The 27879-nt window shown below is 38.5% G+C and overlaps 1 protein-coding gene across 4 annotated transcripts in view; it reads left to right on the forward strand.

Annotated features, from left to right (window-relative positions):
• The window catches only part of CLIP4 (CAP-Gly domain containing linker protein family member 4), a 100203-nt gene extending 75871 nt beyond the window's left edge, over nucleotides 1–24332 (forward strand). For all 4 annotated transcript variants that reach the window (XM_032497288.1, XM_032497286.1, XM_032497285.1 and 1 more), the window contains exons 13-16: nucleotides 2659–2782; nucleotides 8874–8938; nucleotides 16542–16614; nucleotides 22081–24332. In XM_032497288.1, coding sequence (XP_032353179.1) covers nucleotides 2659–2782; nucleotides 8874–8938; nucleotides 16542–16614; nucleotides 22081–22402 — 584 coding nt within the window. In that variant the 3' untranslated portion in view covers nucleotides 22403–24332. The remainder of the gene's footprint in view (nucleotides 1–2658; nucleotides 2783–8873; nucleotides 8939–16541; nucleotides 16615–22080) is intronic.
• The last annotated feature ends 3547 nt before the right edge of the window (nucleotides 24333–27879 follow it).

The raw sequence follows: 27879 nt of genomic DNA on the forward strand, positions 1-27879 counted from the left end.
GCCCCCTGACCTTCTTCCACAGGCAGTGCCGTCCCTGCGGTGGGGTCAGTTGCAGGCTGATTTTTGTGTGTGTGTGTGTGTGTGTGTGTGTGTGTGTGTGTTTTAAAGTTTGTAGCTTTCTGTCAAGCACTCTGAAGGATCTGAGATTTTACCCTATTTGTGTGCTGACAAGTTAGATTGTCAGAGCCTCCTAGAAGCTGGCAGAAGATGGGAGGTTCCTGGGTCAGAGACAGGACCCCAGTGCTCTTGGCAACAGCGGTAGCCAAAGTGGCAGCATTTTCTCGTGTTTGTTTCCTGATCCCCAGTTTCTGGGGGTGAGCTTGCGAGGCCAGGTGACACCTGCATACCAGTGGTTTGCGTTGCAGGGGAGGAGCCCCGCACTTAGGGAATCTGAACCTTTATACTGGACAGTAAGTGTGCCTGTCTCTCGTGCTGGTGGAGACTCTGTCTCTGTCCTCCAAGGCTGTCCTCTTTACAGACGCCCGTGACAAGATGGTCGGTACCTCTGTCCATAGACATGCAGAAACATGGGGAGTTGTCTCTCAGCACAGTTCTGTTTCTTTAGGACCATTTATAATTCTAGTCCAACTAATTGATTGGAGATGGGCTATATGTTTTATAATTCATGTCTCTCTTAGAGCTCCAGGTAGTAATTGAGATTAATTAGAATGTTCTTGTAGGTTCTCAAATAAAAGCCTAGGAATCCCAAAGGTAGGTTATTTTTCCACAATCACCGTGTCTTTCGAGTTTCTTTTCTCTGGTTATATTAAACAAGTCTTGGATGATTTGATTCATTTGGATACAATTAATTATCTTAGGTTGACTTTTAATTTTTGAACTCCTAGCATAGAGCATTTAGAAATTTGGGAAGTAATAAGCAAATATAAAAGTTGGAAGGTTTTTGTTTAAGTCCTTCTCCCTTTTAGAAAGTAGTGTATATTTCTGTGGCATCAAAATTTGATTAGTCAGTTCCATAGAACAGTGGTAATATCTAAGCTATAGATTATAGGATGTAGACCTGACAGAGGGCATGTTTAGTGCCTTCAGCATCTTTATCAGGGCCACCTCTGAAAGCAGTCGCCGTTCAGATGGGAAAGAGATCCCCACCAGACGATATGTGGTCACTGCTGTTAGCACTTGCCATCATGTCTTCCTGCTGCATGCTGTGCTCCTTGAGGAGTTACATGGCAAACATGTAGCAGTGTTGTGGTTTATTAAAATGGAAAATGAAAAAATTATGTAGGAAAGCATCAAAGGCAGAAGGAAGTAAAACTTGGAAAGTTGTAACTGTGGCACTCAGAGAAATAACAGTGGCAACCAGAGTAACCTGGTTAACGACATTCAGAAACGGGATGACCTGTTTTCCGGGCGTCAGTGCTGCTGAACAGTAGGTCTGTGTACATCACTTAGTACTTGTGCACAGTAGGACTGTTTAGGTATAAAAAACAATCTCATGCATTACTTTAGTCTTTTCAACCCCACCTCCAATATTAGGAGTAGATTCCAGTGTTATCTTTTTGAACATAAGAGGAATAAAATTAAGAACTTCTAGATTGTCACTTTAGAAGTTATATAATTGACTCTTTGAACTGTTAATCTGAAGGAAACAAAATTTTTGTAATTTGTAAAAAGTTTTTTCAATAGGTTTCTCAATGTATATATATCCTTATTTTTTTATTTGATACTGCTTCTAAGAGACCAGATACAATTACTACTGCACTGTCTTTTTAAGTAAAAAAAGATTGGGGTAGGTATAGCTCAGTGGTAGAGCACATGCTTAGCATGCACAAGGTCCTGGGTTCAATCCCCAGTACCTCCATTAAAAATAAATAAATAAAAATCTAATTACCCCTCCACACACACACAAAAATGAATGGACTATTGGGTACTTTCAGCTGGTCAGGAGACACCCTCATCCAGAGCCATTACCCTAGGAGTATATGTCCATTTATCTAATATTTACCACACTAAAAGCAAACTCCCTCTTTAACTTCATGTCCTCTAGAAAAGGAAATCCTATTACTCCTCAGAGTGGGCTCTTTTAAATACTTGAAAGCCTTTTAGAAAATTCTTCCCATTAGCTAACCTAAATCTTTTCATTTACATTAAAAGTGATTTTTTTTTCATCCTGGGTGGGGCTAAAACAAAAGAAAAGTCATCATGAAGTCTAGTCATATTTTCCATATTATTTTTGTCTGTCTTTAATTATTTAAGAACTGTTTGTGGTATTCTGATATTGGGAGAGCAAAATGAAAAGATTGCATGTTTATTTTATGGTTTATGCATCTCAGCATCATGCTACCCTGCTCTCACTTAGACCATATTACCAAGTGAAGGACTGTTTCTTATTATAGCTTTTAGATATATTTTGGTCATACACTGCTTGTATTATAGCGAGTCCTTGCCAAATTTGTGTTTGTGCATTTTATCTTTCTCGGTGTACAGCTCTACAATTATGCTTGTAAAATGGTTTTCTGGTTCATTTTTCAGATTTTCAAATTTTGTTTTGTAATTTTATCTTTTGAAACTTGATCATGATGATCTTCCATCATTCTGGTCATTTGTGAGAATGTTAAGCCATCTTGACTTTGGATTTGTGTAACATAACAGTTTTGGATAAAGTACAGATGCTTTTAAAATCTAATATTCTTGTTCTAGGATATTGGTACGGGATAGAGCTTGAGAAGCCCCATGGCAAGAATGATGGTTCAGTTGGAGGTGTGCAGTATTTTAGTTGTTCCCCAAGATATGGAATATTTGCTCCCCCATCCAGGGTACAGAGGTGAGAAAAATGAAGTTTATGTTTATTCACAAGAACTTTTTATAATGTGCAGTGGTTTAGAGTCCCAGATTTTGTGTTAAAGATGTGCACTGACTATAGCCCATGTCTTCTTTCAAGGGGTTAACCAACCACCTTCTTGAGAGGGCAGGTTCATGGAAAGCTAAATTTGTTTTGCTGAGGATTTGCAATTTTAAAAAACCTCCTTTATTCCTCATTTGCAAACCCTATGAGTATGTGTAGGCTATTAGAAGTGGCATTTGCAGCTAAGAACAGTGAGAGCAGCGAGCTTAATCTGTCATGCAAACAAAAGTAAAAATGCTCCCTGATTGCTTCAGTCACATCCTAACTACATTAAATTTCCTGCCAGCAGGCACCCCATTCATTCCTCTACAAACCTAATGGAACCAAAATGGCTTTTTCCTCTGATTTCTTTAGTTTTCAAAAATAGATAGGCAGATCTTTGGGGGAAGTGAAGCTTCAAGGATTTATATATAATATACCTCCTCGGTGTTTCTTCTTAAGATAGTGCACTTTTGTACTGGCTCTCTCTGGTTTTCAGAAAATAAGTTGAGCAGAGACAAGTCTTCGTGAAATTCCAGGGACCGTTATGTGAAACAACTTAAGGTGCTGAGAGAAGCTGGCTTGGTATGCTTTTCAGTGGATGGGAAGTGGGATACTGATATTTAAATAGGAAGTAACACGTATGGTATAATCACATTGGTGAGCCCAGATCTGTGATCACAGCCTGGGAGTCCCAGTTCACCCCCTTCCAGCTGGGCTGTGTGACTACCTCCTGGCAAATGTAACAGTTTTCATATCCGTTTTCTTTCTCACTCTTGTTTTTTAATTGAATAATTACATGTAACTTTTGTGTTCATTTCCTTCTGTGATGTACTTCATAATTCTTTTCTTATTATTGATGATTTTATAGCATTTAACATACAGTGTTTTGCAGTTTATAAACCATCTTCAATTAAATGTTGTCTCATTTGATCCTACTCAGTCTTTGGTCAGGTTGGCTGGAAAAGGGTAACTATAGGTGGTCCCTGACCTAGGATGGTTTGGCTTAGGATTTTTCGACTTTATGATGGTGCAAGAATGATGTGCGTACAGTAGAAACTGTACTTCGAATTTTGAATTTTGTTCTTTCCTCGGGCTAGCGGTGCCGAGAGCGATATTCTCTCGTGATCTGTTCAGCGGCGGCGAGCCTCCGCCCCCAGCCAGCCATGTGATCACGAGGGGGAACAGCCCCATACACTTAAACAGCCCTTCTGGACCCACTTGACCGTTCTGTTTTTCACTTTCAGGACACAGTATCCAATAGATTACACGAGGCCTTCAACCCTTTATGGTGAGATAGACTTTGTGTTAAATGATTTTGCCCAACTGTAGACTGATGTAAGTGTTCTGAGCACGTGTAAGGTAGGAAAGGCTGAGCGATGACGTTAGGTAAGTTAGGTGTATTACATGAATTTCAACTTAAGATGATTTTATCGGGATGTAACCCCATCGTAAGTGGAGGAGGATCTGTATTTACATTCCTTGAGCATTTAATAAGTGGTAGGCTCTGTACCGTGTACTTTCAATGCATATCTCATTAATCTCCCCCAGACCCAGTGGGGTGTAAGGTATTGTGAGCATTCCTATTTTGCAGGTAGAGAAAAGTTTCAAGAGATAACGGTAACTTAGGTAAAGTCATAGAGCTAGTGTAGGGGATGAAAAACTTATGCTCTGTCCTCTTAGATTCACTAGCTGGGCTTGGGGGTGTGTCTGTGAATTAAACTGATGACAGATAGATGAACAGGAGAAAAATCATACACATTTATTAAATTTTAATTTTACATGCATGGGCCATCACAGAAAGCAGTGAATACCCAAAGGAGTGGTGAGATTGGAGAGTTTATGGACCATCTTAATAGGGGAAAAGGAGGGAGAGAATGGCCACTTATGGGAGAGGAAATGATGTTTAGGAAAGATCAGTAGGTCCTTAGGAAAATGGATGGGGATGTGATGGTTTGTGACACTGCCTCTCTGGGTGTGGTGTTAACTCCTTGTCTCCTCTCCTGTGATGAGAGCCCGTCTTCCTACTTGATGAAACCCCTGGTGAGGGGATTTATGACAATTGAGTTCTTTTTTTCCGGGCGATCTGTTTTAGGCAGATAAGGGGAGTTCAGAGAAATCCTCTTTGTGCATTTGTTGATTCTCAAACGTCTTCAGCTCAAAATAATCCTTACTCCAGAGCGGCTTGTTTTGGACAGTGTATTTTGATCTTCCCCGCTAGTTTAATGGTGGAGCTGGACTCAGCCCAGGTTTGTTATTTTGTTGTTGTTTTTTCCCTAAGCCCTTGCTTTTAGACAGTTTGCTGTTTTTCCAGTAGTGATTTTATAAATGAAGAAAAAGAGCTAGTAGCTAATAGCACTCATATGCAGGCGCTGTTTTAAGTGCTTTGTGTGCGTTGTTGACTCCCCTGCCGCAGCCCTGTGTGTCAGGACCTGTAGTCATCTCTGTTTCACAGGTGGGGAAAGTAGGAAACAGAGAGGTTAAGTGAGTTGTGCAGCTGTGCACAGCGCTCAAGTGGGGATTTGAGCCCAGGCAGTCTGGTATCAGAATGTGTGCTCTTAACTATTACCCTATAATGATTAAAAGAGGCTCAGTGACTTTCTTCAGGACCTGTATCTTGTAAATGATTGATTTGGGAATAAAATCCATACTGAATCACCAGTCAGTCTTCTGGGTTCTCATATTACTTTGAACAAATCTTCATTAACACATTGCTGCAATCTCTTAGAAGTTTTATCTGTCTCCTAGTCATGAGGACTGGAATTCTCCATTTCATGTTTGATTACCCAAGGGACATAGTTTGGCACAGTAAATATTGATCAAATCTCATTCAGTGTTTTTTATGCTGTAATAGCTTTCTTCTCTGTTATATTGTGGAACAACTTTCTCTGTCCTGGTTTTATCTTCTTTTTCTTCCTTTGTTTATGGAACACTTTTTTTTTTTTTTTTTGCCATGTACTTGGTCTTCTTTGAGGTGATTCGTGTAAAAGCAGCCCCTTGTCTTAGAAGAAGCGGGGCTTTCTCTCTAAAGGAACTGCTGTCTCCATCCAGCTGTCTTCCTGTCGTCTTCTGATTGTCTCATTCATCATCATCAAATACTATTAAGTGTCTTTTAGCACTTTGTGCTGTGCTAGGCATTCTATAAGCAAATAAAACAGAGATGGTGCCTGATTTTGGGAAGTTTCCAATTTAAACCAGCTTTGGAGCTCTTTAAAGACACCACTAATCTTCAAGAGGGAAGAATTTTATTTTATTTTAAGAATTCATTTATTTTAAGCAACTTTATTGCGGTATAATTCTGTACAGGAAACCACACATGTTTCAGATGTACAATTTGATGAATTTTGATAGATGTATATATACCCCTATGAAACCACTGCCACAGTCAACATATCCAGCATTTCCATCACTCCCCAAGAGGTGCAAATTTCAAACTCCTAATTTATCCCTTCCCACCCCTTTTACTTCCTGGTAACCATAAATCTGTTCTCTATGTCTGTGAGTCTATTTCTGTTTTGTAAATAAGTTCATTTGTGTCTTTTTTTAAGATTCCACATTTAAGCGATATCATATGGTATTTTTCTTTCTCTTTCTGGCTTACTTCGCTTAGAATGATTATCTCCAGGTCCATCCATGTTGCTGCAAATGGCATTATTTTATTTTTTAATGGCTGAGTAGTATTCCATTGTGTATATATATACACCACATCTTTATCCAGTCATCTGTCAATAGACATTTAGGTTGTTTCCATGTCTTGGCTATTGTAAATAGTGTTGCTGTGGACGCGCATTGGGGCACATGTGTCTTTTTGAATTATATTTTTCTCTGGGTATGTGTCCAGGAGTGGGATTGCTGGATCATATGAAGTTTATTTTTATATTTTTAAGGAACCTCCATACTGTCTTCCATAGTGGCTGTACCAATTTACATTCCCACCAACACTGTAGGAGGGTTCCTCTTTCTCCACACACTCTCCAGTATTATATATAAACTTTTTAATGATGGCCATTATGACAGGTGTGAGGTGATATCTCATTGTAGTTGTGATTTGCATCTCTCTAACAATTAGCAATGTTGAGCATCTTTTCATGCACTTATTGACCATCTGTCTGTCTTTGGAGCAATGTCTGTTCACATCTTCTGCCCATTTTTTGGATTGGGTTCCTTGTTTTGGTTTTTTTGGTTTTTTTTTTTTTTAATATATTAAGCTGTATGAGCTGTTTTTGTATTTTAGAAATTAGTCCCTTGTCAGTTGCATCATTTGCAAATGTTTTCTTCCATTCTGTAGGTTGTCTTTTCATTTTGTTGATGGTATCCTTAGCTGTGCAAAAGCTTTTAAGTTTAATTAGGTCCCATTTGTTTATTTTTGCTTTTATTTCCATTACTCCAGGAGCTGGTTGAAAAGACATATTGCTGTGATTTATGTCCAAGAGCGTTCTGCCCATGTTTTCCTCTAGGAGTTTTATAGTATCTGGTCTTACATTTAGGCCTTTAATCCATTTTGAGTTCATTTTTGTATATAATGTTAGAGAATGTTCTGATTTCAGTCTTTCACGTGTAGCTGTCCAGTTTTCCCAGCACCACTTATTGAAGAGATTATCTTTTCTTCATTGCATATTCTTGCCTCCTTTGTTGTAGGTTAATTGACCCTAAGTGTGTGGGTTTGTTTCTGGACTTTCTGTCCTGTTCCATTGATCTATGTGTCTGTTTTTGTGCCAGTACCATACTGTTTTAATTACTGTACCTCTGTGGTATAGTCTGAAGTCAGGGAGTGTGATTCCCCCAGCCCCATTCTCCAAGAAGGAAGAATTTTAAACTCCGGACTTCTGAGAACAGTCAGTCATGTAGTGACCAGTCACAACCTCACCTTAAATTGCTCCCCACATTGTAGCTGGCCTTTTTTTTTTTTTTTAACTTTTCCATTAAAAACATGTGCCTCCTGTCCTAGAATCTTTCTGTGTGTTATTTCCTCTTCTTGGATGGCTTTTTACTATCATCCAACTATCATCTAGTTAATACCTTTCCTTCTGTTAACATATAAATCAAACAATATTTCTTTAGAGAAATTCTAAGACTCACTGACTAGATCTAATCTTATCTATCTGTCCATTTTTTGCTTAAGTGGTCTTTGTCAGCATAGTATTAATTTTCTTGTTCTTGGTTCATACCAGTAGGTACTTACTAGTAATGAACTGATCACTCTTAGAATTAAGTTCTTCTCAACTCTTCATTACAACTTAATTTAAGTATCTGTCCTCGTCATTGAGTCATTTGCATTCATCAATCTCTCATTGTTTGCTATATGTTATATATCATGTAAAAATGATCCATATGAAGTGCAATGATAAAATTGCAAATATTGCAAGAGTTGCAGGATTTCTTTATGGTAACAATGTGTGCTGGAGCAGGTGATTGATAGCATGAAGTCTTTGCAGATTTAGGTCAGTAAACTATTGGGAGAAAATGAGACTGTTTTATAGAATTGGCTTTTTAAAAATAAAGAATGGTTTGAATATCAAAAAAATGTAGACAGACCTGTCAGGAAAGGGAAAATGACCTATATGATTGTGCTTAGAGTCAAGTATAAAGTAAAAGATGTTGAATTGTATTAGCCAAACAGGTTTATTAGAAAAATCACATATATATACAGACTCAGCTGATACATTTTTTCCCCAACATAAAAATGTGATGTTTTCACAATTACAATCTAACAGTTACTAAATTTAGCATAAGATAAAAATTTCACATTTTTTGTTTTATCTTTGAAGTCAGACCCCTATTTGAAATGAATTCACTTGAAGTTGACTTTTTCTGTACTTACTATCTTTACATAAAAAAGACTTCTGTCTTATTATTGCCTCTGTCTGGTGCTAGATTGAAGTTCATTCCTGGCTCATAAAAGATGCTCTGTAAATGTTGAATGAGTGAAACAAGAAATAACCAATGGCATGAAACCCTCAGTTAAGTGCCAGTCATAAATCTGAAGACCAGCTACTTCTAATGGGGTTTGCATTATTTGTTTTATTCACAGAGTAACAGATTCCCTGGATACTCTTTCAGAAATTTCTTCAAATAAACAGAATCATTCTTATCCTGGTAAGATCACATGGTTTTATGTTCCTAATAATTATTCCTTTGCTTTTATTCATTGAAAAAATTTTATTGTGAAGTGTATATGTATACAAAAGAGTATATGAAATATATTTATATAGTTCATGTAATCATAAAGCAACATCTATTACCTACCCCATAGCTGAAGAAGATGATTACCTGTATGTACTGCAGAACCCCCTGAGTATCCCCTGGTCTCATCTGCCTCCCTTTTCATATAGTCTGACCTCAAGTTATGCATCTTGAATTTTATGTTAATTCCTTTGATTTTCTTTATGTCTTTCTCCCATATATAGATATGTTAATAATATATGTTTAGATTTGATTGTTTGCTATTTGGTTATTTAGTGGTCCATTAAAATACATTATTCATTCTCTATTTGATGGATATTTGGGTTATATCCTGTTTGTCACTAGTAGAAACTATGCTGTTGTGCACATTTGCAAAAGTGTCTCTAGCTAGAATTGCTGGGCATGAGGTGTGCCCATCTCTTCAGTCTTCCTTGATATGCCAGACTGTCTGCATGGGCAGTGGATGAGAGTCTCTGCTGCTCCTCACCTCACCAGCACTAGTCTTGTTTGATTTGGAAGTCTTTGTGCATCTGTTGGATGTAAATGGTATCTCCTTGTGGTTTTAATTTGCATTTTCCAAATTGCAAATGAGGTTGAGCTTGTGCTCATGTTTATGTACCACATGCGTTCCCTGTTTTATGACGTGCCTATTCAAGTCTGCTGCTCACTTTTTTTTTTTTTTGGTTGGTTGGTTTCTACCTTATGAGTTTGTAGTTTTCTTTATGTATTTTGGACACCAATATTTTGTCAGTTTTGTTGCAGATCTCTTGCCCAGTTTGTGACTTATCTTTTGCCCTCCTCCCTTTTTGGTGTCTTTTGTTGAGCAGATGTTTTTAATTTTTAACTGTTAGCAAAACCATTATTTTTTCCATGTTTTGTCTTAAGAAACCTCTTCCTAAATCAGATATCATAAAGATATTTTCCTATATTGCTTTCTAAGTTTTTTATATTTTTACTTTCCGTGTTTGTCACTTTACCTGGAATTGACTTTGTGTATAGTAAGGACCTAGTGTCATTTTTTTCCATATGGTTAACCACCTGTGAAAGAGTGATTTGTATAATACCAGTGCTTAAATATTTGTTGAGATTCATTTCATGGACCATGGGTTTTGGCCATTCTGATAGATGTGTACTAGTACCTTGTTTTAATTATTACTATTTTTTAATTGATGTATACTCAGTTATGATGTGTCAGTTTCTGGTGTACAGCACATTTCAGTCATACTGTTGTTTTATGTTGAAACTCCCTAATGACTTGATGTTGTATTGGTTTGCTAGGGCTAGCAAAACAAAGTACTGCATGGGGTGGTTTAAATAACAGAAATTTATTCTCTCGGAATTCTGAAGGCTGGATGTCCGAGATCAAGGAGTTGGCAGGGTTGATTTCTTTCTTTTCAGGCCTCTCTTTCCCTATAGAAGGCCACCTTCCTCCCATGTCTTCACAGGATCTTTTCCTCTGTATGTGTCTGTGTCCTAATCTCTTCTTACAAGGACACCAGTCATGTTGGATTAGGGCCCCACCCACACGATCTCATTTTAACTTAATTACCACTGTAAGGCCCCTGTCTCCAAATACAGGCCTGTTCTGAGGAACTGGGGGGATAGAATTTCAACATGTGGATTTTAGGGATGGGGACACGATTCAGCCCATACCAAATGTTGAGGGTCTTTGCGTATACTTATTTGCCATCTTACGTCTTTGGTAAATTGTCCATTCATATCTTTTTCCCATTTTAAAATTGTGTTTGCTGTTTTCTTACTGTTTTAAGAGTTTTATATTTTGGATACTGGACTTTCATCAGGATGTGTTTTGCAACTACTTTCTCCCCATCTGTGGCTTGTCTTTTCAATGTCCTAACAGTCTCTATCACAGAAGTTTTTGATTTTAATGAAGTCCAAGTTATCAGGTTGTTTTTTGTTTTTTTTTTTTTCATGACTTGTGCTTTTGTTGTATCTGAAATGTCATCACCAAACCCATGGTCACCCTGATTTTCTCCTACATTATCTTCTAGGAGCTTTATAGTTTTGCTATTATCCATTTATATCTATGACACATTGAGTTAATTTTTGTGAAAAGTGTGAGGTCTATGTCTAGATTGATTGTTTTGCATATGAATGTTTAGTTACTCCAGCATATTTGTTGAAAAGGCTGTTATTTCTCTATTGAATTGTCTTTGCTCTTTTGTCAAAGATCAGTTGACTGTATTTTTGTGGGTCTATTTCTGGGCTCTCTGTTCTGTTCTGTTGATGTATTTGTCTTTTCTTTTGCTAATACCACAGTATTTTGATTACTGTAGCTTTATAGTAATTCTTCAAGTTTAGTAGTATCAGTATTCTGACTTTGATCTTCTCCCTCCATATTGTGCTGGTTGTTCTGGGTGCTCTGCATTTCCATATAAACTTTACAACCAGTTTTTGATGTCCATAAAATAATTTACTGGGATTTTGATTGGGATTGCAATCAATGTATAGATCAAATTGGGAAGAACTGACATTTTAACAATATTGGATTTTTGATCCATGAACATGGAATACCTCTGTATCTACTTCGATCTTCTTTGAGTTCTTTCATCAAAGTTTTATAATTTTGCTAATATAGATTTTATACATTTTTTATTAGATTTATACTTACATGTTTCACTTTTTGGTGTTAATGTAAATGGTACTGCTTTATAATAATTCTTTTTACCTTGTATCAGCCTTCTTGTGGTTAAATATTTGCCTAAAAAATCTTTTTCTAGCCATTGCCTTAACTTTTCTATGTCCTTATACTTTCGGAATGTTTTCTAAATAGAATGTAATTGGATTTTACTTTAAAAAAAAATGTGGTCTGACAATCTTTGTCTTTTAACCTGAGCATTTCACCCATTTGCATTCATTGTAACTACTAATATATTTGGATTATTTATATTTTATTTATTTTTCAACTTTTTTGTACTTAAATGTTTTTCTTTTTGACACCATTCCTGTTATATTCCTATCCCCTCTTTTCTTTCCTATTTTCTTTTCTATTTGTATGTGCTCTCTTTCTCCCAAATAGAAAATCCTTAGAAACTTATTCAGTTTCTACTTTATTTCCCCCACAAATTTTGCATTATTATAATAGTTTTTATATAATCAACATTTATTTAATTTGCTCACACATATTTACCAATATCTTTAGTGATTAGTCCTCAGAACTTTTACTTGGGATAATTTTGTTTCTACTTCATGTATATTCTTAAATTTCCCTTAGAAAGAGACTGTTGGTAGTGAACTGTCTCAGGTTTTGTCTGTCTTTTCTAATGATAGTTTCACTGGGTAAAACTAAAACTTGGTGACATTTTTAGTTTGAAAGATATTTTCTCCCTGCACATTGACAATATAGTCTACTGTTTTCTTACTTCTGTTGATTTTTTGAGAAGTCATCTGTGAGTCTGTCTAATCCATACTGTTGTAGGTAGCTTTTCTCTTTTTGACTTGACTGCCTTTGAGGACTGCTGCTTCTCTATTTCCTTTGTGCTGTGCAGTTTCGCTGTGATGGGTCTAGGTAGAGATTTCCTTTTGTTGATCCTATTTGGTGTCATGGGTCTTCCTGAACCTAGGAATTAGTATATTTGATTAACTTTTAAAAATTCCTGTCCATATGTTGAAAATATTGCTTTCTTCATACTCTTTATTATCTCCTTCTGAAACTCTGATAAGCAGTGTAGTCCACTTTTCCCCTCTTTCCATGCCTCATTCATGTTTTTTACAATTTTGTCTGTGGACTGCATTCTGGATATCTTCAGAGTTTTCCTTACATTTCTTGATTCTTTCTTCAGTTATGTTTATTCTACTCCTTAATCCAACCATAGTTTTTTAATTATAAATTTTTCATTTCTTTTTTCTTTTTACAAATCTGGTTGTTACTTATTTACACTTATTCTTTCCCCTACTTTTATGCTTTTTTATGTTTTTAAACATTTTAAGTAGTATTACCTCTGTTTAATAATTCAGTATCTGAAGTCTTTGTGAGTCTTATTCTGCCATCTCTTTCTGTTGAGCCTAACTTATGGTGCCTTTTCTTGTCAGTTTTGTAATGTATTATTGTGAGATGCTTCTTTAACTCAGAATTTAACATATGGAAGTTCTTTGAGGCCTGGGCCAATGTCTGCAGAAAAGATTATACGGGCATAACTTGTCTTACTGTGCTTTGCTTTTTTGTGCTTTGCAGATACTGCATTTTTTTTTAAACAAATTGCAGGTTTGTGGCAACCTTGCAGCGAGCGAGTCTATCAGCACTATTTTTCCAACACCACTTGCTCACTTCATGTGTCTAGGTTGCATTTTGGTAATTCTCACAATGTTTCAAACTTTTCCATTATTATTATATTTGCTATGGCCTGTGATGGGTAATCTTTGATGTTACTATTGTAATTGTTTTGGGGGCACCGTGAAATGTGCCCATATAAAATGGCAAACTTAGTCCATAAATGTGTGTTCAGATTGCTCCACCAACTGGCCATTTCCCCATCTCTCTCCCCCTCCTTGGGTCTACCTATTCCTTGAAACACAACAATATTCAAATTAGGCCAATTAATAACCCTTCAATGACCTCTGAGTGTTCAGGTTAAAGGCAGAGTCACATGTCTCTCACTTTAAATCAAAAGCTAGAAATGATTAAGCTTATGAGGAAGGCATGTGGAAAGCCAAGACAGGCTGAAAGCTAGGTCTCTTGTGCCAAACAGTTAGCCATGTTGTGAATGCAAAGGAAGAGTTCCTGAGGGAAATGAGAAGTGCTACTCCAGCGAGTGCACAGATGATAAGAAACAGCCTTATTGCTGATACGGAGAAAGTGTCAGTGGTCTCAACAGAAGATCAAACCAGCCACAGCATTTCCAGAAGCCAGAGCCTAATCCAGAGCAAGGCCCTAATTCTCTCCAATTCTGCAAAGGCTGAGGGAGGTGAAGAAGTTACAGAGGAAAAGTTTGAAGCTAGCAGAGGTTGGTTCATGAGGTTTAAGGAAAGACGCCATTTCTGTAACATCAGAGTGCAAGGTGAAGCAGCAGGTGCTGGTGTAGAAGCTGCAGCAAGTGATCCGAAGATCTAAGATCATTAGTGAAGGTGGCCACACTAACAACAGATTTTCTATGGAGATGAAACAGCTTCATATTGGAAGAAGATGCCATCTAGGACTTTCACAGCTAGAGAGGAGAAATCAATGTCAGGCTTCAAAAGAAAGGCTGACTTTCTTGTTAGTGGCCAGTGCAGCTGGTGATGTTAAGTTGAAGCCACTGCTCATTTACCATTCCGAAACTCCTAGGGCTCTGAAGAATGATACTAAATCTACTCTACCTGTGCTCCATAAATGGAACAGTAAAGCCTGGACAACACATATATGTACGACATGGCTTATTGAATATTCTAAGCTCACTACTGAGACTGCTCATAAGAAAAAGATTCCTTTCAAAATAGTACTACTCATTGACAATAAGAGAGTACTGACTTCCACGTCTTACTGTTTAAGAAATACTTTTTGTAAGGCTACAGCTGCCATAGGTAGTGATTCCTCTGATGGATCTGGGCAAAGTCAATTCAAAACCTTCTGGAAAGGCTTCGCCATTCTAGATGTCACTAAGGACATTCATAATTCATGGGAGGAGGTTGAAATACCAGCAGTAACAGGAGTTTGGAGACACTGACTCCATCCTTGTGAATGACTTTGAGGGCCTCACAGCTTCAGGGGAGAGGAGGTAACTACAGATGTGGCAGAACTAGCAAGAGAACTAGAAATGGAGCTGGAAGATGTGACTGAATTGCTGCAGTCTCACAATATAAAACTTGAACAGATGAGTTGCTTCTTATGGATGAGCAAAGAAAGTGGTTTCTTGAGATGGAAGCTACTCCTGGTGAAGATGCTGTGAAGATTGTTGAAATGGCAACAAAGGATTTAGAATATTACATGAACTTAGTTGATAAAGCAGCAGTAGGGTTTGAGTGGACTGACTCCAATTTTGAAAGAGTTCTTCTGTGGTTAAAATGCTGTCAAACTGCACTGCATGCTACAGAGAAATTGTGCGTGAAAGGAAGAGTCAGTCAATGCGTCAGACTTCTTTGTTGTCTTATTTTAAGAAATTGCCACAGCAGCCCCAATTTTTAGCAACCACCACCCTGATCTGTCAGCAGCCATCAACGTCGAAGCAAGACCCTCTACCAGCAAAAAGATTTCAACTCACTGAAGGGTCAGATGATGGTTAGCATTTTTTTTTTAGCAATATAGTATTTTTAAATTAAGATATGTGCATTTTTTAAAAAATATAATGCTGTTGCATACTTACTAGAACTACAGTGTAGTGTGAACATAACTTTTTTATGCACCGGGAAACCATAAATCCATGACTCGCTTTGTTGAAATACTTGCTTTATTTTGGTGGTCTGGAATCAACCCTGCAGTACCTCCGAGGTGCCTGTTTTCACTTCTGCTAGTTGCCTAGAGGCACTGGGACTACTTTAATTTACATCCGCTGCAACATTGTTATTGTTTTTATATTGCACAGATAAAATGAATATGGCCTATGATTACAAATTTTGAGGGGAGAGGATTTTGCCTGCTGCACATTAGGGTTGACACAAGCTACTTTCCTTTGTCTTCATCCAGGGGATGTTTCATTTTGTTTCTCATTTAACCTGCACTTGAGAGTGAGCTGTTCAGAATCCTCATTTTATTGGCATCCCCATCTTGGAGGCCGTGGGCTTGGCGTCCTTCCCTGCCTCCTGTGCAGTGGGCGAGGCAGAAGCCCGGGTTCTCTAGCGGCCATTGTGGTCCTGGGGGACACGGTGGCAGATTGCTTTGGGGGAAATCTCTCGTGGTTTCTTTTTTTGGCTTTTGGCCTCTTTGAAATTGTACCACTTATGTGAGCTCCACGGTATTTTTTTTTTTTAATTGTAGTTGCTTTAAATTGTACTTTCTTCATTCAAGAGATTCACTCAGCACATCTGGTCTGCCTTGACTGCCAGAGCCAGAGAGCCTGTTCTTCAAAAACATCTTTTAAAATTTTTACCTTGTGTGAAGTCTTTTTTCTTATGACTGTCATTTGGGGATGCCAACAATCAAGCTCTGAAATTTATTGTTCAGTATTTTATAAATGGGGTATCATTAATGGTAGCATTTTAAAACTATTTTTATCCTTTTCCTTTTTTACATATGATTTATCAAGATTATAATATTTGAGAGTAAGAAGATTGAGCTTTATCAATATATAATTCGGTTTTGTTTGGTTTTCAGAAAAGTCTATAATGAAAATCTCCAAAAGGAATGTCATTATCTTACTCACGTATGTGCGTAGTTTGATGAGAAAGGTCAGATAGCAATTGTGAAAAAAACCTAAACTACTGTTAACATCCTGCATGCACTTATTTTCTTTGCTTTCTATTTCCAAAGAAACATTTGGTGAAATTGAACATTTATAGAAAAAATGATAAAAGATAATTTTTCACAAGGACTGTGAATTTGTGATTTATTTTTCCTTTTCTGACTTTAGCTTTCATGTTTTAGGTTTTAGGAGAAGTTTCAGTACAACTTCTGCTTCTTCCCATAAAGAGATTAACAGAAGAAATGCTTTTGCCAAGTGAGTATTAGAAGATTTAGAAAAACACCTTTCAAGATGAACATTACAGGATTCTGTGAAGGAAGAAAAGTGGGATTTTGTATCTTTTACATCGCTTGGTAGAATTTTAACACTTAGGAGAAAAGGTGTGATGAGTGTATCAGTGAGAAGAATTCTTCCTCCCTCCTTTGCAAGCTCAACTAAAACTGTCACCAGTGACTCAAAGAAGTAGTGTGCTGACTATATTTTCAAAGAGGCTTAGTGCTGCTAATAAAAGTTGGAGGAATTTACATTTTGCGTTATCATTGAGTAGGGCGGATTGATTTTAAACTGTTTACTTAATTAGTCAGAGATTTGATTTAATATTTTGGGCAGTACCTGAAAGAAATGTCTGGCCTATTTGCATTAAGGAATCCTGCTATTATTTTAAAAAATACTCTTGCTTCCTCTTGTAGAATATACTCCTCAAAAGGCTTTTTTTTTTTTTTTTTTGGTGGTGGTTTCTTTGTAGAGAGAATCTCCTTTTTTCTTTTTTCTTTGTATTGATTTCCCCCAGACCCACTTTACTCCCGCTAATAGTTTTCTGAGGCTTTTAGAACTTTTTTTACTTCTAGAAGAATATGAGGCTCTTCTAGACTGGTGGGGTTAAGGAGTTCTTTTGTTTTTTTTTTTTTTTTTTAAACTTTAAATCCTTCCAATTAATGTACGAAAAATGTCCTGAGGGAAAGAAGTCTCGCTGAGTAGGGAAGTGCACTAGCAGTGAGGCCCTGGGAGCCGCGAGGAAGCAGGGCCCACGCACTGAGCTGGATGCTCAGCCGAGCAGCAGACAGTCTGTGTGATACTCTGGCACGAAGTTACCGGGAGGCCTCATGAAGATCTGAAATTCCACGCGAGAACCCTCCGGGTCCTGAGGCACGGTTAGGTGCTGTTCAGTGGGGTTGGGTGGGTTTTTTTGTTTTTTGTTTTCCCCCTTCCTCAAAACCTTTACCAATTTTGAGATTTTATAATTGGTCTCCTCACTTGAGTAGCTGAAAGAGCTTAAGAACAATGACTTTATGCCCCAGTTTATTGAAGATATTCAAGAGGCCTTAGGCAGAATGGAAGAAATTACTAAGAAGAGACAACCTGGAGATAAAGGACTTTGAAGGGGGAGAGGTATCAAAATCAGTGTGGAGATGTTGGTAAGTGAAAGAGACAAGGGAAGGAGAAAAAAATCTGAACCATGGGAATTACACAGCAGGTATGGGTATGTGCAAGGTGGCCTGCTCACGTGAGACGGGAATAGCAGCGCTTCTGTTTGTTTTCTTTGAAAATAAAAATAAATGAAGCTTTACTCTTACTTCTATCGATTGACACTAGTACCTATTTTAAAAAAGAAATATACTTTTATTGGTACATAATCAACTTAAATTTTATCTATTTATGTTTTACTTATTCTTTACTTACTTATTTATCTTTTACTTATAGACCAGATGTTTGGTGATCAGTGCTGCAGGGAATAAAAGAAAGATTAGGTGTTGGCAGGTCCTAGGAAACCTGTCCCTGATCTCAGGAGTAAGAGACTGTGATTGGATGTCCTTCTGCTGAGGGCCAGAGTTGATTGTATATCGTGTTGCTGTTATTCTGGAAATGTGATGTATTCTGAAGAATATGGGTTGAAAAAAATGAGTTTATTGACATTTACCAAATGCTGAACCATTTTCTTGCTTATTTATATGGAAATAAAAGATACTGTTAGAAGCAGAAGAAACATGGAAAATACAGTCAGAGATAATGCAGATCCCTAGGATAAGAAACTTGAAGGGCTTGGGGCAAAGGGCATGTTTGCCCCACGTGGAGCCAAAGAGAACTGAGAAAAAGGAAACAGCAGCCACCAGGCCATTTTCGAGAAAGAGCAGGTGTGTTTCACTAGGTCATTGAGGTGGCGGTGATGAGAGCTTTCATTCAGAGGAAAAAGTGATGGAGAGGGGGTTGGAAGCGGTTCTTCTGACTTGAGAATTCTCTATCTAATACCAGGACTGGGGGTAATACAGGGAGCTTGAGACGTTGGCGTAGCTGTCACTGCCGCCTGGTGGGCACGAGGCATCCTCCCCGCACACCGCCTGCCTCCAGCCTGTGGTCTCCTGCACCTCATCCCCTTGGTTACTAGCTTAGCTCCTCCCTGTGTTTTCACAGTGTGTCTGCTTAAGAGTCTCCATGGGTCCCATCTGTGGGACCCAGCCTGGTGTCACAATATATTTGGTGGGCTCAAACCTGAATGTCTTGGGGTAGATCTCAGATAATCCCTTTTGCCGCGGGTTCCATCATTTCACATCACGTTTCGTCTTCTGCCCGTCCCGCAAAGCTTTTGAATTCTCAAATGCAGAATGGAGTCCAGGTTCCTTGGCACAGCATGTAAAAAGGACTGTCTCTTTTTCCTGACTTAACCTCTCGTGGTAGAATCCTCACCACTGTCTAGTGGTTCTCTAAACTCTCTGTGCTGTTCAGAAAAAAAAAAATGTAATAATACATAATACAGTTTGCTCCCATGACTGTGTCTCCCTCCCTTTTGTGTCTGCTGATCTGTCAGATTTGCTCAAGTGTCACTTCCCCCACTGAAGTGTCTTCCCTGGGACCTTTAGGGAGGATAGATTCTCCCTCTCTTGTGCTCCTTCTGCAGCATGCATGGTCTTTATTGCAGCATCTCTAGCATTGTACAGACCACCTTGCACAAATTCCTGGAACCCAGTCCCGGACCTGCCATTTCATAGGTTATCAATTGATGTTTTTGAATGAGTAAATGTAACTCTCAAATGTAGTGTAATTTCTAAATTTCTCACATAACTGGGCTTTTAGAGTTTTGACATAACTTGAATCAAATCCTCCTTATTAGAATGTTAAATCTTTACCCAAACTATTAATTTTTGGTTTAGATATTGCTGAATTCACTTATTACTTGCTTGACTTTCCTTAAAATTTTTTTGATTATGAAATCAATTGTACAACATTTGAAGAATTACAGTAAACTAAATGCAGATAAAGATCATCTGTAATTTTATCACCTAGATGAGATTATCACTGTTAGCATTTTGTCATATCCTTTTCTATTTTTTCTGATGCATGTATCTGAATTTTTAAGCAAAGTTGGACAAAGCATATTCTGTCCAACACCCTTTGAAAGATTTCCCCCTTAACAGATCCCATATTCTTTAATTTTCCTCAGTGTGATTTTTACAGTGTTTTTAAAGACTGCCCTGTGATGGAGACATTTTTATGGCATGATAATAAGTGAAAAAATAATAATTTAATAGTAAATGCCATACTTTTAAAACCAGTCTGTCTCCTTCCTTCCCCACTAGTGTGTGTGTGTTTTTGTGTTCAGATAAATATCCAGGTTTCTTTCCTTCTACTTCTTTCTTTTTATCAATTCATGCATTTAACTCTTTTATCTATTTGGGATTTATTTCAACATATAGTGAGTGATAAGAATCATATTCTTTTCCACCAAATAATTAACGAAGTTTTACAGCATCCCTAATTGAATGTTCACTCCTTTCCCACTGATTTGAAGTTTTACTTCTTATCACCAAGGAAATAATTATGTGTATTTTTCTAAGATGTGTTTTCTATGCATTTAAAAGTACATTCCTTACCACTTACGAGCTCTGTGGCACTGAGCGAGGTACTTAAACCTCTCTGTGCCTCAGTCTTCCCATCAGTAAAATATTGGCTACTCCAAAAGTTATCATAAATGAGTAAATATCTGTAAAGTTCTTACAACAGCATTTGCATAATAAGTGTTCTATAAAGATTTGAAGCAAAAAAATTGCAGTTCTGTGAATGAGGTATTTTCCTTTTCAGAAATGAGAAATAAACTGCCCGAGGTCAAAGAATTAAAAAAAAAAAAGTACATTCTTATGCCAGGGTCATGTTGTTTTAATTATTGTAACTTTATAATTAAACATTACTGCAGTGCAAATCTTGCCATGTTAATATTTTTCAACGTTTTCTTAATTATTAGTACCTGTTATGGTTGTGAGTAGGAGCCTGGCCTTTGTGCCTGGACAGCCTTGGGTCTGAGCCCCAGCTTGCCTCTTTACCATCTCTCTGATCTTGGGCAAATAGCTTAATTTTTCTTAGCCTCAAATTCTTCTTCTGTGAGGAGATGATCGTGTATCTACAGCACTGGTGGGTGATGTTGGATGAGATAATGTGTGTCAAGTGTTTGGCACATAGTAAGTGCACAGGAAATGATAGATCCTGTCATTATGTGAAATTTGGAGCAAGTTCATCAGGTTGCAAAAAAAATACCACTTAGGGGAGGATTTATATATGTATGTTTCTATCCAGGAACAAAACTCTTATTTTTATTTTTATGCTCTTTAGTCAATATTTATACTTTTCTTACAGGTATTATGTATTTCTTTGCTAAATTTATTGTTGTATTTGTGAATTTGACGTGGTAAAAAATCATTTTCCCATTACATTTTATAACTGGAATGTGTCAGGGGTGGTGTAGGAGAGGCTTAGGACCTCAGTTTTCCTCCCACACAGTGAGAGTGCTCTTTCTTTTTCCAGGGTGTGTGACAGAGTCTGTAAAGATACAGAAAGTGTCATAAAATAGAAAACAGGCAGGACCCAGACTCTGTGCACAGTCAGGCACTGTGCGGTTTCGGTAGCAGGTTCCGCATTGTCCCCACTGTGGGGACGGGAAGAGGGTTCCTCTTGGGGGAGGGGTGGCATGGATGGCGGTGAGAGGCTCCACTGGTGGTGGTTTCTGGATAAATGTTTTGGGAGGTCTCAGGTCATAGGGCAACAAGATCCGGGTCATGTTTCTATGTTGGGCGCATCTCAGGATCAGCTACTTCCCAGGGACAGTGGCAGAAGCCCTGGGCGGCACTGGCCTGAGGCCTCGGGGGAGGTCCGTGTGTGGGTGCAGGTCAGGTTGGTGGTGGGTGCTCAGAGGCAGTACGTTATAAGTAGTGTTTCGTTGTAGAGGAGAGGAGAGGAATCCTGCTCCAGGCAACCAAGCTCCTTCTCGTGTTAGCAGCAGGGAGAGCGGTAAACCCTTAAATGTAACTGGAGTTCATTCATAGAAGGGGGTGTGTGTGTAGTTTCCAGGGCTGTGGATTAACAGTTTTAAAAGATGGTTTTCATGTAAAGAAATATTTGAAAAGTGAACAAAAGGTAACGTAAATTACCACAGCCAAAATACTAGGTTCTTGGCTTTTTGTTTTATTGAATAGGTGTAGGTATATTTTTTTCTAGTTGCTATTTTGCTGAGGGCCTACGCGTATATAAATTGCTAGTGAAATCTTAAATCCAGATTAGGGTAGTATTGAAATAGCCAAAAGAGAAAACCTTTTTAATGTTAAAAGCATCTTCTAATACTGCTCTTTAGAATAAAAAGTCAGGTTGTGAGCAGGTGTCGTCTTCTGTGAACGGCGCGGCGCGGGCAGCGGCGTCCGGCCCGCGGCGTCACGGCCTCTCCCTCTCCTCCCCGCGCAGGTCCAAGCCCGCTCTGCGCCGCAGCTGGAGCAGCAGCACCGCCGCCGGCGGCCTGGAGGGCGCCGTGAAGCTGCACGAGGGCTCCCAGGTCCTCCTCACCAGCTCCAACGAGATGGGCACCGTTAGGTATGTGGGCCCCACTGACTTTGCCGCGGGGATCTGGCTGGGCCTGGAGCTTCGAAGCGCCAAGGGGAAGAATGATGGGGCAGTGGGAGAGAAGCGCTACTTCACGTGCAAGCCCAACCACGGGGTCCTCGTGCGGCCCAGCAGGGTGACCTACCGCGGGATAAACGGGTCGAAGCTGGTGGACGAGAGTTGCTGAGTTCAACTTCTACAGTATTGAATGAGCGCGCGCACACACACACACACACACACACACACACACACACACACACACACACACCCTATATATAAAGCAGACATAATATAAAATAGTCCATGGCAAATGGTTTACTTTATTTAGCCATTTCAAATTTGACAGTACAGCTATCTTCATAAAAACCATTATAACAATTCAGAGAGACGTCTTTAAAAAGCTGGGAATATGAACTGGGGGAGCCATTGTTCTCTTAAAACAATTTTAAAAGCCTTTTTTTTCCTTTTAAAGTTTTTAAAGCTTTAGACCCAAGAAAATTCTGAGACTTGGGGAAAAAAACATGCCATTAGGTGACCTGCTGATGTTGCTTACTTACTCTCATTTTTGCACAGAAGAGTGGATTTTTTTCATACGCCATAATTGTGAAAGTTTTCACTAGCTTTGGTTAAGACAAGCTTTTCCTGCCAAGTATTTTTGGAGTTTTTTTTCCTTTCTGTACTAATAAGTACAGTAAGAATAACAGCTGTACGACTGGTGTATTTTTCATGTTTTGGGGTAGTTATTTGCCCTCCTTCCAGGAATGCCTCACCTAAAGATACTTTAGAACTGGGGGGTGGGTGGGCCTTTGAGGCTGTGGAGCTCAGTGTCTCGCCTGTTGCCAGGTTTTAAAGCCGTTCTTCTTCCCTGGGGTCACGAACGAGCTGATTAACAGCTAAGAGTAGTGCGAGGGACTCCTGGCCTGTGGCTCAGGCGCTCTCCTCTGCACAAAGTGTGTCATCGCAGTTTTTCTTACGTGTTGGCGACTGCCTCATCTGGACGGACTGAAGAAACCCATGATTAGGTTTATGAAATCAAGTTACAATTAGAACTTTTTGCACATACTTATTGATCTTCCTTATTGGATGTACTTATAAAACACACATACACGAAGCACTTTTAAAATAAAACATGATGCACTTTCCTCTTTGTGGAGAATTTGCCATCATTTCCTCCTGGGGATATGAAAAACAAACAAATTATATGTAGGAGAAGAGAGCAAATTAAGAAGAATGTGGTAGTTATTCGTTTAAATGTTTATGATTTCTTGGTTTTTTGTTTTATTCATAAAACTGGTGTTGTGTTTGCTATTGTTGCTGCTTTTATATATTCAGTTGTTGCAGAATTCAGCCTGTGACAAAGCTGTGGAGCTGGATCATGTGTTTATTTTCCTTTTGAGCACACATTAACAGACTGAGCTCTATAACAGAGTGATGTAGTAATGAAAAACACTTGTGAATATGTATTGAAGTTTATGTCTGACGTGTGTAAAGATTTATCTTTTATTGTAGATGTAGACTTTAAACTACCACAGAAATATCAGAACAGTTTGCTTTATAAGATTAAAAGCATCCTTCAGAATGGAGCTTGCTTTGTGCTTGGAAATAATACACTGAACTATTTTGCAATATACTATTTAAAATCTAAATGCTGTTGCTTTGCTGCCTTTTAAAATATGAAATTTCAAATATTGCTAGAGCTATTTTCCTGAAGTATGTTTGCAAAATAAGGCTGCTTTATAATCAAGGAATATTTTTATTGATTGAAGAAAATGACTGTACTGTGATTCTAAAGTAAACTTATTTTATTATACAGTTTATTTCTTTAAAAACTCTATTTATACCTTACCATGAAACCCATGACTACACTGAACTGGGGTGTTCATAATTCTTCCTGTTAAGACCCCGTATGTTAGAAACAGTAATGCCAACACTGAATTTATTTTGAGGTCAGAGAACCAATTGGTGGCATATTTAGACTAGGATTATTAAATCCATGTACTGGGTATGTTTCCATATGCTATGCATAAAAATTAGGTGTTTTCATTTGTGTTTTGCTTGTGTCATTCAAAGATCACTTCTTGAGCATTAATAAAAAGGGAAGCTGTTTCGGTTTGGAATGGTATGTTGTCATTGACCCTGCCTGCAACCCTCCTTTTCCCAGGTATTCAGAGTACGTATGCTTTGAATTTAACTTTCTTCCTTCTTACAGTAATGGCTTGGATTTTCCTATCCCTATAAAGAGTCTTAAAAAGTACCATGCTTTCTACTGAGCAAATGAAGTTATGTTTTTAGCCACCATCCTATTACATTGTTTTGATGGACAGAGAGCCGTTTAAGAGAAGAATGTGTTTCTACAGTTTTTTAAATTGCTTAATTATCTTTTACGCCAGTGGGATTTCATTTGTTTAGGGTAGGATAGAACACTTTGAATTTATAGACTTAAAAAATATATATAAATAAGTACCTATCTTTTACTAAAAGACTTTGTTTCTATATTTTAAGGTAAATTGGTGGGAGTATTTCGAAGTGCTTAAAAGTGTTCAGATCCAGACAGTTGTGGAATCTGAACCGAGACAGTGTGAGTCCCTTGTGCCGTCCTCTCCCCGACTCCTCGCCAACCCTCCCAACCATGTGTTATTTTCTCCCTTAGCATTTACCACCCTTGGTCATGCTAAACTTTTTGCTTATTATTTCTCTCTTCCCCCACTTGGATTGAGGGATGGACTTTGACTGCTTTGTTCTTTGCTTCATCCCTGACACCTGGAATAATACTTGGCACCGACCAGATGTTCAGGAAACGTTTGCTGGATGAACAGGAGGCGGAGGAGGCCATCGATGATTTGAAGTAGAGGTATTGTCTCACAGGCTTCAGATAGGTGGCCTGCAGAGGCCAGGTCACAGAATGGGCACATTTCGCTGGGTTAGGGAGAACAAAGGACAGGAAAGGTGTGAATCATGGTAACCCAACTTTACCCCAGGACAGTGATGTGAAGGAGACAGAAAGATGCTAGGTAGAAAAGGGGGCAGGAAAGACACAGTGGGGTCACCTAGCTGCCTGTTTCCCCCAGGGCTGACTTTGAATTTGTTGTGATATGATGGTACTTGAGAGAACACAGTGACGTGTGTGGCCTAACATAGAATGAACTGGGTTGGGTGTGCACAGCATTGGGCTCCGGGGTCAAGCACTGACTTTATTTCAGAGTTTTATTTTGAACCTACTTACTTAGACCATATAGTGACGTTATTTAAGCCACACTGACCAATGGCTAGAGACCTAGTATGTTAAGAGTCATTCTTATTTAGGAAATAAGTCTACTAATTTTAACTGTTCAGTAGAGATTATTCTAAATGATTGACTCAGAGACATAGAATATGGGTCATCAGATGGCAAGCAAGTAGAATTTATTTTTTATTCTTCATGCTCTGTATTTCACTACACTAACTTATAATACAAACACAGTAGTTAATACAAAACTCACATCATCACATATATTTTTAGTAATTGTTAATAATATCCCTTGGTACACAGGCCCTTATTTACAAACAATGTCACATAAGCTGCTTGAATATACAACAGACATTCTTAATGGAGCTTGTGTGGGCTGAACCAATTAAGTAGGTTGTGTTAAAAATCTTATTATAAGCAGAATATGATGCCTTTGCATAGGCAAAAAGAACTTTTTCTAGCAAAATTTCTGTCAGTGCTCCCTTTTTACAAGAGGGAAAAAGAATCTATGTGGAAGAATTAGAGTTAGATGGGCACACATTACTGAGTGTTTTTTCATGATACTTGGTAGAAGCAAAAACCACAGCCTTTTCCCTTGAGAAGCAAGGCACCAAGGGGTGTGGGGACCTTTTTTCCTCTTGTCCCTTTAGAATGCCTAGCAAATAGAACTTCATAGTGAAGTATGGAAGTCGGGTCCTGGTGCTGAGGAGTGGCAGTAGGTTCTGAGTTAAGTTAGTAAAGACACTTCTAGGTGTTTAAATTGAGGCTCTTAGCTTGAAACATAACCTGTCCCCTGTGATCACTGGTGTCATTTAAGAAATGCTCATAAATCTTGTTTAATTTCAGCTCTAAAATCCTAAATGAGTCCAGTTGTCAAGTTCGCTGCTACTGTGGACGTTCAGGCCTTTACCCACAGGCCTCTGTCCTCGGGGGGACTTGGTGTCAGGACGGGATGTTTAGTCAGAGTTGTTCGAGTTGGATAAATGAAATGAAGTAGGGGCTGTCAGGAATCGCCTTGCGCTGAGCTGAGCTTGGATTCTAAGCACTCCTGGCGTCAGGGGTTTCAGTTTCCACGTGCTGTGCTCTCCTTGGCCGGGGCTGACCTCACAGAGCTCTTTCAGCTCCAGCCTGATAGAGTCCGTCATGGTGTTAACTCAAAGTGCCCTCACCTTCTTGAAGACGGAACTAATTTTTCACGTAACAAATCAAGTCAGACGGACTTGGAAATGAATCATGTTAAAATTATATGCACAGCGTCAAGCCATTCTTTTTATTCTTTCTCTAACATGACTTCCGAGATTCCGCTTAAATCTGTCAACAGCGTTGGTGATATTGGCTGTCCCTGACAGTTCTTGTTGCGAAGGATAGGTGTTACTGTGCAATGTCTTTGGGAAAAATACTCTGAAATGGATTTTAAAATGAATTTTAATAGTCATATAAGGTCCCATATTGGTGGCTGGGGAAAGTGGACTTTGCATTACAGACAATAGAGAAGAGTAAAGTGAAAATTTTCAGTCTCCTTTATGGAACCTGCCAGTAAAAATGGATTTCTAATTAGAGTTCCGATAGATTATGTATATTGGTTTAAAATGTTGTGATTTTCTCAAGTGATTTTGTTTTCTCTTTCTTGAAGGGACTAGAGCTTAAGGAATTAAGAAATATAATGAGATTTCTTGAGGCCTCACTTCACACTCCCTGTGGGTGACGGGAAAATCCAGTGTCATGTTTTGCTTTTAGTTTCTTTTCTTTTGTAAAACATCACCAGCTGCTTACTGGTACGTACGTGAGGAAAAAGAATCTCTCTTTAATCTTTATTTCTCTCAGAAGTGTGAGATACAACATAAATATTATTTTGAATTAATGCAAAAATATTTAAATTGGTTTTTTTCTCAACTGTTAGATGCACTAAAATGTAGGAAATTACCATAATCTTCACAGTCCTCTCTTGCGGTGGGACATTTGAGCTGACTTTTTTGGGGGGGATTCCCTATTCCTAGATTCACTGTGAAGCTCTATAACTTGGAGCAGGTTTCCAAAAATTGCCATCCAGTGGCGACTGAGAGAGGGTTCCTGTTATTAGTGAATCCCTCATTGTAATGGTTCCATGATGCTTGTTCAGGGATGCCTGAACATACACCTCCTGGTCTCGACGTGTGGCTTATCCTGGGCTTTGTTACTCTGGGAACAGGCATGGACAAAGTGTACCAGATATGTCATTGAATATTAGGTGTGGTAAAAGTAACCTTCAGGTGAAAAGTTGCGTGATTTGACTTTACTAATAAGGCTGCCATTGTACCAAATGCAACAGAAGAGAAATAAGTGGTGTGATGGTGAGCATGAAGGTTGTTAAACAGACATGATTGTCATAATCCTGTGTCAGGGTAGCTTCTTTCCGGAAGCACCCTAGATTAACCTCATCTTGCTATGTTAATGATTTT

This window comes from Camelus ferus, chromosome 15 (genome assembly GCF_009834535.1).
Source record: "Camelus ferus isolate YT-003-E chromosome 15, BCGSAC_Cfer_1.0, whole genome shotgun sequence".
NCBI lineage: Eukaryota > Metazoa > Chordata > Mammalia > Artiodactyla > Camelidae > Camelus > Camelus ferus.